This window comes from Blennius ocellaris (genome assembly GCF_963422515.1).
Source record: "Blennius ocellaris genome assembly, chromosome: 15".
NCBI classification, from domain to species: domain Eukaryota; kingdom Metazoa; phylum Chordata; class Actinopteri; order Blenniiformes; family Blenniidae; genus Blennius; species Blennius ocellaris.
Genome location: NC_137664.1, coordinates 25,720,344 through 25,732,877, shown reverse-complemented (window position 1 = coordinate 25,732,877; position 12,534 = coordinate 25,720,344). Strand labels below are relative to the sequence as shown.

General features: G+C 40.6%; 1 protein-coding gene across 1 annotated transcript; it reads left to right on the top strand.

Annotated features, from left to right (window-relative positions):
- Positions 1–1,558: 1,558 nt before the first annotated feature.
- spra (sepiapterin reductase a) lies at positions 1,559–12,100 on the top strand. Its single transcript, XM_080510330.1, has 3 exons — positions 1,559–1,899; positions 7,233–7,523; positions 8,793–12,100. Exons 1-3 carry the CDS (start codon positions 1,569–1,571, stop codon positions 8,981–8,983), a joined length of 813 nt encoding a protein of 270 aa, XP_080366456.1. The 5' UTR covers positions 1,559–1,568; the 3' UTR covers positions 8,984–12,100.
- Positions 12,101–12,534: the final 434 nt, after the last annotated feature.

Sequence of the window (12,534 nt, the reverse complement as noted above, 5' to 3'; positions counted from 1 at the left end):
ACAAACTTTCTGTGGTCTTGTGAGATCCCAGCACATGTTACTGTCCAGATAGAGCTGCTCAGGCTGATGTAATCTCACAACAGTTAGAACATATTTGGATCAGTGTGATAACTGTAAATAATATAAGTAGCACTAACAAGGGTATTGTATGTTGTCCCCCACCCATCCCCCTTTCCCCCACTCTCTCTCTCTCAATCACATCATACTGTCTGCCCAACCTGCCGAACAGGACAAGAGAAGAAAACATTTTTTTTTAAATGTTTTCTTACAGTATATGTGGCAGTGCCATAAAAGAATCAATTTTGAACGTCAGTACATCACAATGTAGGAATGTTGTTCAAATAACGTCTGTGGAAAAAAATGAATGTGTGCAAGTACTCTGTATCTGTATCAGTGAGTACTCAAACGCAAGTACTCATACACTACTGTGTTGGGAATAAAGTGGTATTGCTGCATTCCTATCGACAACGTCAACATGATCAGATTTACACACTTAAATCACAGTCAATACACTATATTTCTGTACAGGCAGTACATTTCCTAACAATTCAAATCAAATTGTTTTCAGCAAACTGCACCACGTTCCTGTCCTGTCTATTCCCAAATGCTGCATTTTTTCCCACGACGACACACTAAAATCACACCTAACTGAAATAATGCTGTCAAGATAGCTTTTTTTATAAATAACTTAAAAAATTCAAGTGTTTTCAGCAAACTGCACCAGATTCTTGTTCTCCATGCCCCCAGTGTGTTAATTTTCAAATGGATTCACTGCAGCTTTTCTTTTCACAATTACACATTTAAATGACACCCAATGTATGTGATGCTGTACAGGCTCATTTAAAAAAGAATCCCCACAGGGACAAAAAAATGTATATCTGAACTTATTAAGGGTGGTTTATAGTGACATCCACTCCTCTCTCTCTCTCTCTCACTCTCATTCTTTCCTTTGTAGGGAATTTAAAAAAAATCTGCCAATACTTAAATAAATATGGAATTACTTACAACATGTACATATAATGTGTTTATTTTTTTAAATCGAACACTGCTATAATTAGACAGCCAGTGGATTCCCACGCCGCACAAGATGCTCTTTCATGCTTTGACATTATAATGTCAAAGCAACAAGGTATAATAATTGTATAATCATTATATAATAATTTTTATAATGATTTATAATAATGTATAGTGAGGCATAATTTGTAAATTATGCCTCATTATAAAATATTATAAATCATTATAAAATGATTATATAATGATTGTAGCACTATTATACCTTGTTATAAAAATCGTTATTAACGTATTCAAAATCAATATAAATGATTATAAAATCGTTGTAACGTATTAAAAATGAGTATACATTATTATAAAATCACTATAAATGATTGTAAATCATTATAAAATCATTATTATAAAATGATGTCCTTTTTCTAAACGTCTCTGGGCGAAACGAATCAGTGTGAAGCCGACAGGTGGCGATACGGAGGAGGAGGCGCGCTGCGCTCCGGAAACACGTCACGCTTTGGCTCGCTCCTAAATTCACACACTCACACGCACACACACTCGTCATGTCAGCCGCAGAGAGCCAAGAGAGCGCCCACCTGGGCCGAGCGCTGTGCATCATCACTGGAGCCTCGCGGGGCTTCGGACGCGCCGCGGGTCTCGCGGTGTCCCGGCGGCTGCGCCCCGGGTCCGTGCTCGTGCTGGTCGCGCGCTCCGGAGACGATCTGCGGGCCGTGCAGGCGGAGCTGGCGGCGTCCGAGGCGGGCAGAGCCGGGCTGCGGGTGGAGAGCGTGGTGGCTGATGTGGGGCGAACCGAAGGGCTGGAAAGCGTCGTGAGCGCCTCCAAAGAGGCTTCCGCTGGAGGTATTGATCACCTGATCCTGATCAATAACGCAGGTAGGAACACCTGATCACGTCTCCAAGTCAAACTCAATTAGGAGTCACATCTGGAGCCGCACTTTCTCACTTAAAATGTAGACTTATTTCTTGGAGGCAGGAACCAGTTGTGCAGCTGTTTTATCCTCTTTCGATGATCTGAATGGAAAAGATTCCGTTGACTCAATGTTCCTTTCTTCTGGCCAGACACACTCACATGTCTGCATGTTTTTAACTAACGGTGTGTTCAAAAAGTGTATTCACCTTTGACTTCAACGGCAAATTGTTCTTAATCTTCCAATCAAATCGAAATGTGTTCATAAAGCACCACAAAAGGCTTTACAGGGTAAAAAAGGAATACAAACAATTAAGTGCACTTAAACTACACACACTTGTTAGACAATAGAAGAGCACCTTCCTTGGTGGAGGACACTTCCTTTATCACTCGAGGAGAGTTGCAACAATCAAAGTAATAATAAAATGATGGTCCTGCCTAAAATAAATTACATTTTCTCAATGATCCCAACAAAACCACCAAAAACATACTTTAATAAATTGGATTCCCATATCTCAAAATTCTTATGGAAAAACAAACCATCACGTGTAAGTTTAAAAACACTGCAGAACACCAAGGACCAAGGTGGCTTAGAACTTCCAAACTTCTATAATTATTATCTGGCCAATAAATGACTTTCCGTTATAAAATGGATTAATCAGAAACTTAGATGAAGGCTGGCTGGACATTGAAAAAACCTTCTGTGAAGATCTCCACATCAGAGACCTTCCTTTCTTCAGTCCTGTCATCAAAAAACACAACTGCTTTAAAAGCATCAATATAAACAATCTCTGACAGCTTGGTGGGAATTTCTTCAAATGAATGGATCATCACTCATTCCCTGCAAACTCACACCCATCTGGAACAATCCTGACATCCTGCAAAGGAAGAAACCAAGAAACTTCACAAAATGGAAAAACAAGGGAAGAAGAAACTTGGAACACCTTCTCTTCAATAACTCTTTTATTCCATTTAAAGATCTAATAGAAACGTATGGTATCAGTCAAAACAATTATCTGGAATATCTCCAGCTTAAGTCAATAATACAAACAAAGTTCAAACTAGAAGAGATGAACCTAAACTGACCTCAGACAAACCTCCTGAAGATCTCAGCTCCAAAACCACTTTCTAAAATCCTTTAATCCTGTCATGTTCCAATACCACAATATCCCTTCAAGCTCCAAATGGGAAGAAGATCTAAACATCAACACAGACCCAACGCTTTGGTCACTAATCTGTAGAAACACATTCACAATGAGCAAAAACACCAATATACAGCTCAGACAATACAAGGTCCTACACAGAGTTCATTACAGGACAAAGACGTTCAAGATGCTCTCACTTCTACAAATGTTTCCTAGTTCAGTTCAAACATTGTGACAAATGATGTGTGGAGACCTGTTGGGCTGGAACAGCCTGTACCATGGTGTAAAACACTGAATATGAGGGCAGTGTTTTGGCTGCTCAGGCCAGTTTAAGTAGCAGCAACTCCATTTCAGTGAGGTTTTGGGCAGCGAGCCATCCAGCCGTTATTTGGGCGGTCGCTCTGAGAAAAATGGCCGGTTTGTTCAGAGCCTCTAAAATACGTGTATAGTCAAACCTCAGACCAGCGAAATCGTTGTGCACAGAGGGGTTTGAACTGTTAAAGCGCTTTAATGAGTGGACAGCCTCTTGTGCAGTACTTCAGTCAAACATCAGGACCGCCGGCCAGAACCGGAGCCAACGGCTCCACAACGCCAAACGATGGGATTATATAGGATTTATAAGAGGGTTTTTTAATATTTCACTGTATTTTGCAGCAGAATGTCTCATTAAAATTGACTTCATGTTGGGGTTGTAGTCATTTTTAGTACTAATTGTTTAAAAATCATGAACATTGTCATCAGGTACACTGTGTACTACCACAACCAAGAAAACTTTAAAGGTTATGGCAATATTTGACCAGTCCAGCCCACTCAAGATGACACTAGACTGTATGTGGTGAATGCAGTCACATTTTATTGAGTATTTATTTTGTATACATCTTTGTATATATTATTTACACATGTGTATTTATGTATATATATTCAATACATCTTTATATTGGTTCAGTTATGTGATTTTAAATTAGTATGTTTCTTCCATAACATATTTGGTGTTTGGTTCCTTCAATATCAACTGGTCCTACAGTTTATCACAGTGTAGTATTTATTAGTCCACAGTGTAGTATTTATTAGTCCACAGTAGTGTTGTCACTGCACCAACATTTTGCTATCAATACCGATACCGCCATGTATTTAGATCCTTTCCATATTGTTCCAAATAAAAAGAGAACACAAAAAATGGCATTATTGATTAGATTTTTTTCCAGAAAATGTGCACTATATACATCACAGGGGTCAATCTTAACGCCAGTCCGAGACAAGTACATATTTCTACAGACTACTACGTATTTCCGATGGCCAGTCCGTGGGACTTTTGTAAAATTAGAAATTTCCAATTCAACCTGCGCAGATTTCTGATCCATGAAGCCTCTTCTGTGCTTCACCGCTACTGCAATGACGACACCAGTGTTTCTCTGCAGGCTGATCTACTAGCGAAGTAGCATTGCAGCTAACCACATTTTCGTGACAACACGTCGCTGTTTGAACGTATTTTACGCTCAAAACACCACAAAGCAACACATCAACGTGGATGTTTGCAACGCCGTTGTATAGCGAGGCGGACGCTCTGCCGCCAGACGTCACCGTTTTAAAAAGTCAGCTCGCTGAGGAGAGCAGTCGTCCTGAGACTGCGGCATCAAAACAGCTTGGTCCTCCACGGTCACGGAGATTCACACCTCTGTGAAGCTGCTTCCTACTCCACGCTAAACTCCCTGAAAATAGTCCCAATCATTTGTGTTGTGATAGAACTGGAAACATTCTGTTGGTGCTGCGTTGATAAAGAATTTCTCCAGGAATTAATATAGTGTTTATTATGTTTGATGACATCATGCAGACCCCCACATTGTCCAAAGGGAACAAAAATACTTTGTACTGTTTTCGTTTCTGACTTTCTAGTTACCTCAGTACTTTACAGTAGAGAGGAGTTTATTACTGCGTCATATAAAATCAACAATAATGATGATAATATTAACGCAAACAGAGCTCTGGTATCAGAATAGTATCAGTATCAGCAGAGATCCACATTTGGGTATCAGGGTGGAATGGGAAGTGAAAAAGCGTGGATCGGTGAACAAGTTCCCGAAGCCGTCCCTCGATCACACACCTGAAATAAGAACATTTCAATGTTCACGAGTTGTGCTTCAATACTTATTTTCAAAATGTTTTGGTGACAACAAACTGGATACACATTTTGTCAGTTTGTTTTTTACATTACTGAACTCTGTCATGCATCATTGAGTGTCTTTTTATTGGTGCCGTCTGGTCACTGAATAATATCATTTAATGTTTGATGCTACAATAAATGTTTAGTCTAAAACCAGTCAATAATTCTCTAGTATTCTCTATTACATATACAAATTAAAACTGGAGAACTTCAAGCTGTTGCTGCACGATGTGCAGAAGCCATTGCCGAAGCAAAACTAAGCACAATGTAACCCCCAGCAGCAGGCAGGTGATGAGGGAGACGGGGGGGGGGGACTACATTCTAAGGGAAGACAACAGCATTTAAAAAGAAAATCATTAATTGTTATTTCTCTGTTCCTAATTTTAATATAACATGAAACTGTTTTTGTTTAACAATGTATATTTCACTGGGTGCAGGACTAGTGCAACCCATGGCTCACTGCTCCGCTCCACTAGTGGGGGACAAATTAAGATCTACCCCTGGTGAACATTTCATTAGAATGCACAATTTAAGGTCTATTTTTTTCCAATGTGTTTCGAGGGGAGGTCGCATGATGCTCCTCTTTTTTTGTTTAATTTATTCTTGTTTTTAATCTATATTTACCAGATTTTATTTATGATTGTAAATTATAGTGTGCATGCGTGTGTGTGTGCACCACACACCCCGGAAAGCCTGCCCCACACTGATGGGGGGGGGGGGGGGGGGGGAATCCTGAAGGAAATACTGCATATACATAAATAAGTATTCAGCTTTGCAATGATTCCAGTCCCTGTTGTCCAGTCAAGCTGGTAGCGGCGTCACCCTCTTCCCGTCTTCCTTAATTTGTCCATTTTTACCATTTTTTAAAATAAGATTGCGTCTCTTGCAGTCAGTTGGTGTGTGAGTCTCTCCTCCAGTGCTCAGCTCACCCACTGCTATTTTTATTGTAGGGCTGCTCAGTTATGGAAAACATCCTAATCACCATTATTTTGGGCAATATCGCAATCACGATTATGTCTTTGAATTTGGAACAGCATTTATTGAACATGTTTAAAAAAAATACTCTCCTGTTTAATATGTAAAAAATATACTGTTGTACTGCTCTAAATCTTTTGAAAGCAATAAATAAATAAAATACAATAAGAGATACATATACTTCAACATAGCCGTTCATCGGCTCTACAACATCATCCTTTTTTCTCCTGCAGAGGAATTCTGAGATCGTCTGGAGCCAAAGTCGTCATCGCCATTACAATTCCATACATTGAGCAGCCCTATTTTAACGTCGGCCAGATTTTGTCCCAGTATTGTTTGATGTTTGGATAAGTCCAGAATAGTGTGTGTGGTCTCTTTTAATATAGAGAGATGAACTATGTCATGTTAAACTTTTGTACAGAGCTGAAATTGCTTTCTGAGATATCCCTATTTCATTTAGAATATCAGATTTTAATCCCGTTCTCAAAGTAGTTAGTTATTTGCAGGTATTGACAGTGATCATGTTCCTCTCATACACATTTCTCCTTTAGTTTATCAAAGCTCTGCTGCTTGGCCACTCAGTCATCCTGCACATTGTTGATACCTTTGTTTGCTCACTGCTTGAGGCCTTTATCATGAGTAGAAATCTCGGAATATGGGTAGAAATCTTGGATTCCATGCAAACCAGCTCAAACTTGGTCCCTCTCTCTAATTTATACTTCTCCTTTACTGTGTTCCATATTTCAATATGAGTTTTGATTATTGGGTTTACTTGATTATCTAAATTACACATTAAGCCTTTGTCTGTTAACAAGTTCGTACTTCTTTGTGTTTCATATTTTCTATATTTCTAAGTTCCATTTCTACATCTTTCCACCTTACTTTTAATTCTGTGTGCAGCCAGATCTGCACCCTGATCTCCCGGGAACCAGTCTCGCCCCCTCATTACGCTACTTTGATCAGGCATCGGTGTCTCTGGCGTTTTATATGACTGAAGTTGACCCTCTGTTCCCCCCAGCCTCTCTGGGAGACGTGTCCCGCTTCACCACCGGCTTCACCAGCCTGTCGGAGGTGGACTCGTACTTGTCCCTGAACGTGGGCTCCCCGCTGTGCCTCACCGCCAGAGTCCTGCAGGCGTTCCCGTGGCGCGAGGGCCTCAAACGCACCGTGGTCAACATCTCGTCACTGTGCGCCCTGCAGCCCTTCCGCTCCTGGGTGTTGTACTGCACCGGCAAGGCCGCCAGAGACATGACCTTCAGAGTGCTGGCGGAGGAGGAGCAGGACGTCCGCGTGCTCAACTACTCTCCAGGTGGGCGTCCACACCCAGCTGCCAACACCACGTCTCTCACTGCTGTCTCCGTCTCACTCGCTCCACCTCCGCCTCTCGGAGTTCCACACACTGGGTTATGTGAAAACTCAGAGTAAGTTAACCCTGAAATGAGGGAAACTCTGAGTTTTCCATTCCAAAAAGAGCTGAATTAAGCTCGGGGTAACAGACTCTGTGAACTGAACCTGCTGCCTGGTAGGTTTGAATCAGGTTTAGTAGAGGAAACCCTGAGTTTCTGCTGTCTCCTCCCTCCTGAAGCAGGTTTAGTAGAGGAAACCCTGAGTTTCTGCTGTCTCCTCCCTCCTGAAGCAGGTTTAGTAGAGGAAACCCTGAGTTTCTGCTGTCTCCTCCCTCCTGAAGCAGGTTTAGTAGAGGAAACCCTGAGTTTCTGCTGTCTCCTCCCTCCTGAAGCAGGTTTAGTAGAGGAAACCCTGAGTTTCTGCTGTCTCCTCCCTCCTGAAGCAGGTTTAGTAGAGGAAACCCTGAGTTTCTACTGGTTCCTCCCACCTGAAGCAGATTTAGTAGAGGAAACCCTGAGTTTCTACTGGCTCCTCCCACCTGAAGCAGGTTTAGTAGAGGAAACCCTGAGTTTCTACTGGCTCCTCCCACCTGAAGCAGGTTTAGTAGAGGAAACCTAGAGTTTCTACTGGCTCCTCCCACCTGAAGCAGATTTAGTAGAGGAAGCCTAGAGTTTCTGCTGGTTCCTCCCACCTGAAGCAGGTTTAGTAGAGGAAACCCTGAGTTTCTGCTGGTTCCTCCCACCTGAAGCAGATTTAGTAGAGGAAACCCTGAGTTTCTACTGTCTCCTCCCACCTGAAGCAGGTTTAGTAGAGGAAACCCTGAGTTTCTGCTGGTTCCTCCCTCCTGAAGCAGGTTTAGTAGAGGAAACCCTGAGTTTCTACTGGTTCCTCCCACATTGTTAATTCAACATACAAGCAAATGTTGTCTGTTCTCCCATTGTTAATGTTGAGTGTAATGAGGGTGTGGTTTTATTAGCAAAACAAACAACGGTCCTGACTAGTGGTCCAACATGCTCAGTACATTGTTTTCAGTGTTTCTGCCGTTGCTGTTAGATAGACTTTGTTTTCAACATGTTGCCATGTAAACGGGAAACCTTTCTGAAATGAAAAAGCAAAATTGCTGCATTTTCCCTTGAAGCCGTTGTATAAATGAGGCCTCAGTGTTGGAGTTGTGGTCGGACGTTTTGTTCCTGCCTCTGATATGCTCCTGGTCCTGTGTTTATTGAAACAGGCCCTCTGGACACGGCCATGCAGGTGGAGGCCCGGTCCCACACAGCCGATCCGGACATCAGGAAGTCGTTCTCCAACATGTTCTCCGAGGGCCAGCTGCTCTCCTGCGAGGCGTCCTGTTCCAAGCTGCTGAAGCTGCTGCTGGAGGACAAGTACACCTCCGGGGATCATATCGACGTCTACGATGTGTAGACAACCACTCTGGTATCACCAAGCGTTCCAGCTCCGGCCAAATGTTCATGTGTTGCTTTGATTTTCCACCAATATTGACAGTTCAATGGTAAAAGTCCTCAAGCTAAACTGGACTTTACTTTCTGACAGCAGTTAATTTATAACTGAGGCGCCTCCATTTACATTCCACAGCTTTTTTTTTCAGACCTTTGAGGCTGTACCTCCAAAGTAAACTATCAGACAAGTAAAGTTTCACCAAATAAAGTCTGTGTAGAAGGTACAGCATGTGATATATTTGTTTATTGTGTTTAATACAACCAGTGTAGAAGATGGATTGGATATGTTCTCAGACGTTTGTGTCCTCTTCAAAATCTGCAAGTCAACCTTAAATGAAACTCTGACAATAGCAGTTTGAACCATAAGATGGTGTAAGGAGTCACTCCAAAACACTCAGCTGGGCCCCTCAACTGATCCAGGATGACCATATGACCACTGAAGAATGTACATTCAAACAAATAAATATCCTTTCACTAATACTGGAACAGTTAACAGCTCTTACATGTTTGATGTCAGACGATTGTTTCACGTGTGACTTCATGACCAGCCAGATGTTAGGACGAAGATCCTCTATAATCTGGATGGTAGTACTTCTTAAAAGAAACAAATGAATGAACCAAAGACAACACGACAAAGTGGGGACAATCAGTGGAGATAAAGTAGCAACATGGCGGCACCTCTTAGAAATTTAAGCTACACCTTATTTAAGCACACTAAAGATAATCACATCTGCTGTGGCTACATATTAAAGTTCCGCCGAGTTATCCTACAGGCCTGCGTTAGATCAGTGTTACAGAGGTTTTCCTCTTTTAGAAATGTATAACAGCCCTTTTAAACAACTTTGGTTAATCTGCTACCAAGGAGGCTCAGAGATGTGAGCTGTTTGAAATCAATAATCAACCCATTGAAGCTGTGGTGGTGGAGATGAACATTTTTTTCAGTTGGGTGGCATTAAATAAACTCTGTATATTTGGATCGAGAAATTCAGAAGATGGATGGCTGTATTTTCATGTATTTCTCATTGTCATTACATTTAACCGCTTTGTTTAAAATGTGACATTCCAACAATTCTGTTTTACAGTTTTTAAAGTGACTTAAAAATAAGTTCTCAGGCGGAATATTTCTGCAAAGAAACTTCACTGTGAACCGTCCCTGCACATGAATAATGTGGATAACGCACGCAACTAGTGCAAGTGACATTTATCTCATTAAGTATATAATCAATGTGTCAATGATGATTTATATTGATCTCCAGATTGTGAAACATTTGACACAAAATCAGTAATACATTTATATTATAAATATTTTAAAGCCACATTCCATTAAACAAATAATTGAGTCAGTTATACACGTTCTTACATATTTTATTTAGAATAAATGGGATAATGCTTATTTTCCCTACTATAAAAGAGCACAGAAAAGGGTCAAATGTTTAAATATCCATAAGTAACAGCTCAGGAATTACATTTAAATCAAGCCTTTTGAATTAAAATCCCTGAATTTGATTGTTTCTTCTTAAAAAAAAATGCCTTTATAATGATTTCTACAAAATATTTACCTTGTCCAGTTTTTTTGGGAAGCATGATGCATTCATTTGATAATTTCGTGTGTCTTTGCACTGAAATGAAGTATAACATTTCCATCAGAAAAAAACCCTTTTGTTCCTATTTTACTGTTGTGGTCCAAATGAGATGGCGGTGGACTGTGTGTCCCTGAAGTTTATAAAGTAACAGCATTTACAGGTTATCACATCTGTACTGACTGTAATCACATTTCTTCAGGAAGTCTTGTCACGTTGATGTTCGTCTTCAATGTTGTGAAATGAAGAATAGAATTGTAATAGTGCCTTATTTGTAAGCTTTTATGTACAGAATATATATTTTATTTTTAGTAAGAAATTGTTGACAAAAAGAGTCAACATTTTCTTTTCATTGCGTTTCAGTGTATTTCACCAGTGTGTAATGCCGCAAATGGAGCAGATCAGGACAATTTTTTGTCCTCCACAATAAAATGTGTCTCAATCCGTAGTCTTGAGACCGCCCTGGACGAGTCCTGAAATGTACTGTTATCTGTTATGTGTGTGTGTGTTTATGGGGGGGGGCAGGGCAGGATCGCTCCGTGACCAATGAATTCGATCCTCTGACACCACAAACAGATTTTTAAAAATCTGTCGCATTCTGCTTGCTTTGCTCATTGCTTTACTTCATTGATTTCATATGAATTTGTGTTTTATCTGTATATGTTTTCCTGAAGCTGTTATCTGAATCGTATTGTCTCAAAGAAATAAATCCACAAATTTAAGGTTTGATTTGTTAGTGCTGTCTTTGATAGGCCCATGTTACAGAAAACTAAACCAATGATTGAAAAACCTAAACTTTGTGAAAAGGTGTTTTTTATGGGAAGTGGTTTTGAGAGCTTTTGGCCAGTTTGGCTCAAGTCGGGTGTTGAAGTGTTCACGGCTTCTCTTCAGAAACCTGGAACTGAAAAGAGGAGGTTCCTTCAGAGAACGTGGTTCTTGCTCATCTCGGAGAGACTGAGATGCTTTATTAGAATAAAGGGCCCAAGAGACCAGTGCATCTGTCAATGTAGCATTCAGCTAACTGGTGTGCTTCAATGGGCTAAATAATGTTTTCAATAGTAATGAAAATAGTCAACTCATAAAATGTTTGTAACTTTGCGCTAAATCACCAAAGTGCTACTCTAAATCACAATATTTCCTCTTTAGACGGACTTGGTTGAATGCATGTCTCATTCAGCATTAATTAGCATCTGCTAATAGTGATTTCCTCCTGCAGTGGGTTGCAGATGCGTGAGAGAATAAGTCTGCAGGACTACAAACCTGGTGCAGGACTATAACATTTGACCAGAGAAACATAAAGAGACTGAAAACAACATGCAGAGTGAGTACCCCACTTCAAGCTGATGGGAAAGTGGGAAAAGATCAAAGTAATCAAAAATCTGAAAAGTCAAACTTGGGTTAATTCTTAAATGGATTATAATTTTTTTGTAAAAGATTCTTTAAAACAAAGTTCGCTTGAGGTGAACTTCTGTAACTTTAGCTTTGAGTGAACATTGAGTAGAATCTGATGAGCAGAAGTCCAGGACATTAAAACCCTGACGGCGCCATCTCCTGGTGTCTGAACAGTTCTATGTGGACTGAGGTGAAGTCTGGATGTCATGAACTGATGTGAATTCAGTTAGAGAAGCAGTCTGATGAAAAATGAACGTATATCTAGCTGGCTGTAAAAATTCAGTGATGAAAATAAAAAAAACATTTGTTTTCAGATTGATGTGTTTCCATTTGTTGTTTCTTCAGTTCTGACTGCGACACTCAGGAATGGCTCCGACCAAACCCTAGTGAGAAACGAGGACTTTTCACTCTTCCTCTTTTTCTTCTACCTCCACCAGAATCATTGGCACCTATCTCAGCACCATTAAAGAATGGTTCTCCAGTTGTTCCAGTGGTGTAGCAGAGCAGGTGACAATGGCGTCAAATGAAAGAAGGAAGCTGCCTG

What these genes read in the sequence shown, in the direction of transcription:
- spra (XM_080510330.1), top strand. Translation starts at nt 1,569, where the DNA reads ATGTCAGCCGCAGAGAGCCAAGAGAGCGCCCACCTGGGCCGAGCGCTG. An exon ending in GATCCTGATCAATAACGCAG is followed by an intron (nt 1,900 to 7,232) that starts GTAGGAACACCT and finishes TGTTCCCCCCAG; the next exon opens with CCTCTCTGGGAGACGTGTCC. An exon ending in CGTGCTCAACTACTCTCCAG is followed by an intron (nt 7,524 to 8,792) that starts GTGGGCGTCCAC and finishes TTATTGAAACAG; the next exon opens with GCCCTCTGGACACGGCCATG.